Source organism: Eschscholzia californica, unplaced genomic scaffold, assembly GCF_041429995.1.
Source record: "Eschscholzia californica isolate CP2 unplaced genomic scaffold, dmEscCali1.0.p SCAF_4, whole genome shotgun sequence".
In the NCBI taxonomy this organism is placed as follows: Eukaryota; Viridiplantae; Streptophyta; class Magnoliopsida; order Ranunculales; family Papaveraceae; genus Eschscholzia; species Eschscholzia californica.
The window spans coordinates 10,213,261-10,220,715 of NW_028238461.1; the positions used below are offsets into that span (position 1 = coordinate 10,213,261).

Here is a 7,455-nt window from a genome sequence, read left to right on the forward strand (position 1 = left end):
GATGGAGAGAAAACTACACGTTGGTGTCTAGTCCAGTGAAGTTGGGACTAGATGTGGATCCCACATCCCATTCTTCTGTTCTTATCTTAAAACTAAAAAAGAAAAGAAAAAAGGAAACTTGTTAGGTTTTTGTGACGGTACAAAACTTTTTTTTTCAATCCCTTATTTTTCCTTGTTTTAAGATAACAGTAACCAAACTGATTACCGTTACATATAGGATCAAAAGTGGGTTATATAATTTTGTGGAGTTTCCTATCTTTTTTTCTTCTTTCTTTCCTTCAAGTTAGGGATTTTATAATGAAAAATGAATCCTACAATTATTCAATCAGACTCTTAAAATACAGGTAAGCTATCGATTATAAATCAATGAAATTCTTATAAAAATAATCGATAAAAGTATATAATCAAAATGATAATATATTAGTTTTGAGTCAGACTCGTTCCAAGATGAAATAACATATCCAATATGAAACATTGAATGGAAGGCAATGGAGATGTCTAAGGGCAAACCGTGTGGTGCCCACAAATCTTTCCTGCCCCATCAAAAGAAAAGATAGACCCTGCCCTATAACTATGAGCATGGGTCCTCATCATTAGGCAATGGCCCTCAAGGAAAAGGTAAGACCCCTTTACTATTTGATAATGTTTGTGGACTCCACACAACTTGGAAACCAACTTGATTGGTTAATTTTATTTGTTGGATATGGACATGAAATTGGGCTCCGTTTAAAGCCCTAAATATTTAAATCCCACTAGATGAAGCCCACTAGATGAAGCCCACTAAATGAATCTCATTACCAACGGGAATTCATCACCACATTTGGAGGCACATTTATAAGTGGCAGTGTCTTGATCTTTTCATTTTTCTTCATTCACTTGTAACTTCGAAATAATGCGAATGAATTTACCCATTCAAATTACATATCGATATCATGCTCTAACTTGCTTATAGTAGCATATCATCGTTTACACATTGTAGTTTTTTTTTTTTTACAGAAAAACGAATAAATCAACTCACATATACATATTCATAATAATAAACAAAATCCGGTTTTAAAACTTAACCGATACAGGCTGGACTCAATCCTTTCTTCTTTTTTTTGAAGCTGAGACTAGTTCGTAAACTCGGTAAACAACACAGAGGAGATTTAGTAGAATTCTCTTTTTCAGGTTTCGAATGTTTACTAGGACTTCTCTTGCTTATGCATAAAGAACTCAACCCGAACGAAATTGAGGATCTCTTAGCAACCTTCGGAGTGAGACTAGAATCGGGTTGTCTTACCACAATTCTCGTATCGGACTTCTTTTGCTCGTGAAGTTCGGATACTTCATTAACCACAAAACTATCTTCGAGAAGCTCAGAAAGTTTCAATTTCTTGGAAGTAAGGGTGGGTTTAGTTTCTAATTCAGAACTGTTTCGAGATGGAGTAAGATCTGCAAAGAACAAGTTTAAAGTAAAAGGCACGTGATAACGAAAATGGTGAAGATGGCAGAGAACAAAGTGGTATGAGAAACTCAATGCAAGATAGGAAATCTAGTTACCTCCATTGACACTATGAAAATCGTCGTCACAATCGGATTCTAACCAAGCTTGAGAATCGAAAAAGCTCTCCTCTTTACTATCTGAAAAGCTTAAAACACACACATACTTCAAATGAACTACAAGAAAAAAAAAGATATGTTAGAGACTCATGTGATATTTAGAGAGAGTGAGAGAGATTACCCATCTTCTGAAAACTGGACAAGCAAGGTTGTTTATTGGTGAAGAAGATGTTCTTAGTCTTATTAGAGCCTATGGGTGTTTCTGGATTGAAACCTGAGAATCCATATCAAATAGAGAAATCCCAAATAGGAAATTAGTAAATCAGTGTTGTTCTAAAAGAAACTATATCAGAGGATGAATTGAGAGGCCATTGTGATTAGTGAGAGAGAAGGATGATGGATATGAAGTAGAAAGTGAGAACAGAGGAAGGTTAGTTGAGTCTTTAGAAAAAAGGTAGTATAATGAAGACTTGGGAAAGGCCAAAAGAGAAAAGAGAGAGAGAGAGAGAGAGAGAGGTGGGGGGCTTGAAAGCAAAGTAAAGGTAGTGGATCCAAGATGAAGTGTCTCTTTGACTCAAAGAGAGTAGGAGAAGATGAAGAGAGCTAGCTTTTTTTGGGCAAAAGCCATCATTGTTGTTCATTTACCATAATTTTAGTAGAGAAATGGTGATAGTTCACATCATTTCACTTTTAGGAAAACTTTTGTAAATATTGTCATATTGCTTTTCTTTCCAAAAAAATTACTAAATAAAATCCAAAACAGTGAAAACAAAGATCAGGATTGGGCATCAAGTGTGTCTTTTTTATGTGGCAAGTCATAAATTAATGATAAATATAGATATTGGTTTGATTATTTTCATCATAACCCTGAATATGATTAACAATATTAATTGTGTAAGCGATCGAATTGAGAAAGCTTGACTTTGGTTATTCTCGTCGCGTTAAGAGATGGGCTTGGGGCACTCACTAAAGTATAATTTTGACCTTTCTCCGTCACGACAAGATGTTGAACTTGAGAAAATATCGACAAAGGTTAAGATATATAGCATTCATTCTCTTTCTCATCGTTTTCTTTATGACCAGCTATTTCCTAGAATGTTCTAACAACATTTTCTTGTTGTGAATTTTATCTTCGGAGAGCTTGTTATGCAGGTAATCACTCTAGTTAACAGATAGGACGAGTTTTTTTTTTCTTTCAAATATGTAAGATCTATTAATTTCGAACGCTTCTGCTCAAGGTATGGTTCGTTGGCAGGTTTAGGGAGGAAGGGTAGGGGTACCCGCTCTAGTTAACAAATAAGACGAGTATTTCCTTTTTCAAATTTGTAAGATCTGCTAATTTCAAACGCTTCTGAAAGTATGGCTCGATTGCAGGTTCATGGAGGAAGGAGTTGGGGCCATCGGCAACCCCGCCAATCGAGACGACTCCAAAGAAGTAAATCTTCCAAGAAATTATAAAACTAATTTACATCATATAGTATATAAGTATGTTTCATGTATCATATATGTCCTTTCAACAAAAAAAAAAAAAAAAAATGTATCATATATGTCATATGCAATAAAAGAATAAGATCATAGATGTAAATAACATCATGTCATCATACTCTTGAATTCATCAAAACTAAGTACACCATCACCATTTAGATCAAATTGATTAATCATAACTACACATTCATCAATAGTCTTAGATTGACCTAATTGACCAAGCATGCTCTTCAAACTTCTAGGAGTAATACATTCATACCCATCTATTAAATACATCCCAAAAGCTTCCTTCAACTCTTTCACCATCTTCTCTTCATCATCATGAAGATCACCTTGTTCTTCTATCAATCTAACTAGATCATCCAATCCTATCCATCCATCTCCATCTGAATCCAATGACTTAACCATTTCTTCTACCTCGAGATAATCAACCACCTCCTTTCCTCTCACAGCCACCACAAATTCCATGAGTTCCCCAAATGATATTTTCCCATCTCCATCTTCATCTAAGTAACCAAAAACACTTTGAGTAACCTTTCTTCTGCAATTTGCCATTTTATTCAAAGTTTTGTATGGAAATTCAAGATGGGTAACTGCCCATATATATATATATATATGGGGCGTTTTGTTTCTGGAATAAGTCGTGAATATGACCCAAATTTGCAATTTGGTCTAAGGTTGAAGATGAAGAATCGAGGTAATTTCAGAGCAAGATCACTTGCTGTGACATTGGAAATCTAGAAGGAAGGAAGAAATTTCATGGATTGGGCTTGACAAACAAAGTTGATGACATTTTGGGCTGGCATTGGGCAGGGCTTGGGCTAGTCTTGACCGAGTCCTGGGCTACTTTCAGCTATCATTGGTTTTTTTGAGTTCGGGAGGAAATTCTATTCGCACCCAAGTTGGCTATTAACACCTCTACTCGTAATTTTGAGGAGTGTTAAGGGCACCGAAGGTGTTTGCCAAGCCCATATTACGGATAAAGCGGCACAACTAAAATCTAGACTTTTCTAAACCCACACATCTTACTACTCAGCACAACATTTAGGACGCGGCTTTGGGACAGGTGTGAACTAGTCGAAAGGCATATCCACCTCAGGAACCGGAACTATAGTAGACCGGTGTGAACTAGTCGAAAGGCGTATCCTGAATAAAAACAGTTATCCGGGGAATAAAGATTTTAGTCAATAGATATTGACTGAACACATTTTTTTTAGTCCAAAAATTAACTTCATCAAACATTGCTCCCTAATCTTCATCTTCTTACTCTCTATCTCTCTCTCTCTCTCCTATTGCTCTCTCCCTCTCTCCCACTATCTATCTCTTGTTCTCTTATGCTTTCCCTCTTATTCTTTAAGTCTCTCGCTCGATTCCTCATTGTCTATCTCTTTTATCTCTCTCTATTGCTATAACTATCTATGTCTCTCGATCTCTCATTGTTTCTCTCTCAATCTCTAATTATTTCTCTCTCAATCTCTGATTGTTTCTCAATCAATCTCTCATTGTTTCTCTCCCTCTCTTGCATAGACACTGTTTTGACAAAGAGAAGTGTTCACTTCGTCGTCACCTAGCAACGAGGAGGGTTTCGTGGCCACGAAACATTTGTGAGCATAATCATTTCGTGGCCCCAAAACGTTTCGTGGTCATATTACCATTTCGTGGCCACAAAATGTTTTGTGGCCACAAACTCCTTGATTTCCTTAAAGAGATCTGTACAAACCGGGAGGGAGAGAGACTGCGAGAGATAAATATGTCTACACCGAGAGAAATAATGAGAGTGGTCTCCAATGAAAGAGAGAGAGAGGAACAGTGAGTTGCGGATGAGAAAAGAGGAAACAAAATAGGTAGCAATGGTGGTTGGTATGGTGGTCGCCAGAATGGTGGTGGTGGGAAGTTTTTGTGGAGAAGGTGATAAAGGGGATGAAGAGTAGGGGCAATGTTTGATCAAGTGAGTTTTTGGACTAAAATAAAATATTCCACTGAGAATATACAAAAAAACATGGATTCTCTAGAAAATTTATTCCCTCAAGATTATTCTTTATTCTCCAGAGTCGCAGCCAACAGTTATATCTCTCTATCTTCACCAGTATAGTTGTTACCCCTCTTATCACCAACTACCGTAACAATCTTTCTCTAACGGAAAACACAACTTGAATTTCTAATTTGGAGTGTCATACTCATCAAATTTTAGATTTTAAGAGAATCCCCGATGCAATACTCAAGGAAAACTTTAAAAATCATGAGTGTCTAGTGTGAAAAGTGAAACTTTAAATGATTTCTTTCCTATATATATCCAGACAGAGATGCAACACTTGAAAGAAACTCTAAAATTTATATTTTGGAAATAAAATTAAATGATTTGCTTATGTGACACTTAGAGATCTTCAACAGGAGCGTCCTCTTAAGAGCACCAGGTTTCCTCCCCGTCCTACGGACGGGGAAGATCCCCCTTGGCTAACGCCTTTGAGGAACAGAAAAATAAATTTAAATTACAACATAAATTACATTAACTTCCTTTAATTTGTAAATCATATTCCAAAATCAATAGAGGAGAGATAACCGTGTGTTTAAAGAGGAGAGAGGGAAAACTGTATTTATGGAAGAACACTAAGAAAAGATTTGATAAAAAAATTGAGAGATTTAATTTCAATTTTAAGTGAAATAGTTAGGAGAGAAATTAGGAGGATATGGGAGAGTGGGTTAGTTATTTAGATCTCTTCCACGATTTTCTACTGTAAAGTTGGTAGTTTATAAGATGTAATCCGTGGGAGAAAAAAGATGGAGAGAAATATGTGGGTAGTTATTCTAACCAATTTTGACTGATTTACATAAATACCCTTCTTTTTTTAGTGTATTTACATGAAAAGATTTTATATTATCCGTCGGATGTGTTCCCAACTAAATCTCTAAAATAAAATGAACGACCAGACTTATCCCCTAGATAACTGACTGATCTGTTTAAATATAATAGATTTCCAATGCAACACTAAAAAAATCTCAACTAGTCCTATTTGTAAAGTTCCAATTGAGATTCTCATCACTATGTGACAATAATAGAGATCATCAATTCTTGTATGTCTCCAATGCAAAACTGTAAACTTGTTTTAATTATGTAACATAGTTATTTTTGTAAAGAAATAAATAGTATCTTGGAAAATATATGAAAACTTTGTTTCTATTGGTTCAAATTCAAATATTGACGAATTGGACAATTAGAGATATCTCAAGAGGACGTTCTAGAGATAGAGCGTCCTCTAGAGTCCTCTCGAGATATCTCTATTCCACCCTCGAATTGATATCTTAGTTGAGTTTTGCAATAGATATTATTTTTTTAAAATAAAAAATTTTACGTGACATTCCGAGTTTCTAAAATTGAACTTTGCACTGGAGATGCTCGAAACCATTATTTTTTAAACTATTCTTTTACTTATAAAAATAGGAGTGGCATATGCGCCAAATGAACTTATTTTAGATATGAGTTAATTCCTATTTGGCCCCTACTTTGTGACCAGCTTCTTTTATGGCTCCCTATTTTTCGTAAAGTCAAATATGACCCCCTTTTCTTAACACCGTCAGTCAACTTTTATAGTTAATCTTTACCCTTCTTATAAGAATGATTTCTAATTTCAAAATTGACCCCCCTTTAAACTTGGGTCAATTTCCAAAAAGTTATAGTTACTTTAGAAAAAATTAGGGGGCCAAAATAGAATACATATAAAAAAAAAAAATTTAAAAACACCTCATCCCTCCTTCTCTCTCCTCCATCTCATAGCCTCTCTCCTCCACATCACGTATCTCGCCACCTCATCATCTGCTCCAATGAAGGTTGTCGGCCGGCCAAATTTTCCGCCGACCTTCAAATTTTTTTTTGTAACTTTCTCTCTCTTAACCCTCTCTCTCTCTAATTTTTTTCATTCTCTCTCTCATCTCTCTATAATTCCGGCGAAGGGACTCCTCCCCATTAGACACACAATATTCAAAGTATTTCTAACTCACTACCTAGGAAATAAATTTTCGATTGAAACATGAATCATAATTGTTTGAGTTTTTCTCGAGTCTCTCATTAAAGATGTTACAAAGCTTATTCAAGATATCAAGTTTTTTCTCGCACTTATAAAGTGACCATCACCTCTTTCCACAGTTCAAGGTGAGACTACCACCAACAAGATGGTGGTGGTGGTTGGCAGTGATGACAGTGAGATTCACCTTCTTCGTTGACCACAAAAACTCTCTGACAAAGGGACTTGGAGGTGTTTCTTCAAAGAAGACACTTAAAATTACTTACAACCATATCAGAAATGATATACACATACATTTTTTTTCTTTGTAAAGTCCAACAACGGCTAAAGATGGGTCAGCCCTGAAACCAATTTCAATTGTACCTCGAGAATTTGGATTGAACAAGTAATTTCTTTTCTTTCTTTTTTG

The 7,455-nt window shown here is 35.6% G+C and overlaps 2 protein-coding genes across 2 annotated transcripts; both read right to left on the minus strand.

Moving 5' to 3' along the window:
• Positions 1 to 838: 838 nt before the first annotated feature.
• Positions 839 to 2,086, minus strand: LOC147542515 (uncharacterized). The gene is made up of 3 exons (XM_086635991.1): positions 1,724 to 2,086; positions 1,543 to 1,623; positions 839 to 1,434 (listed from the first exon to the last, which is right to left on the minus strand). Exons 1-3 carry the CDS (start codon positions 1,725 to 1,727, stop codon positions 1,061 to 1,063), a joined length of 459 nt encoding a protein of 152 aa, XP_086492117.1. The 5' UTR covers positions 1,728 to 2,086; the 3' UTR covers positions 839 to 1,060.
• A 1,046-nt stretch (positions 2,087 to 3,132) lies between these two features.
• Positions 3,133 to 3,582, minus strand: LOC147542516 (putative calcium-binding protein CML31). Its single transcript, XM_086635309.1, has one exon. It carries the CDS (start codon positions 3,580 to 3,582, stop codon positions 3,133 to 3,135), a length of 450 nt encoding a protein of 149 aa, XP_086491435.1.
• Positions 3,583 to 7,455: the final 3,873 nt, after the last annotated feature.

Coding starts and splice junctions, on each gene's coding strand:
- LOC147542515 (XM_086635991.1), bottom strand. Junction 1,435..1,542: donor TTTTCATAGTGTCAATGGAG/GTAACTAGATTT, acceptor TGTTCTTTGCAG/ATCTTACTCCATCTCGAAAC.
- LOC147542516 (XM_086635309.1), bottom strand. CDS start 3,582: ATGGCAAATTGCAGAAGAAAGGTTACTCAAAGTGTTTTTGGTTACTTA.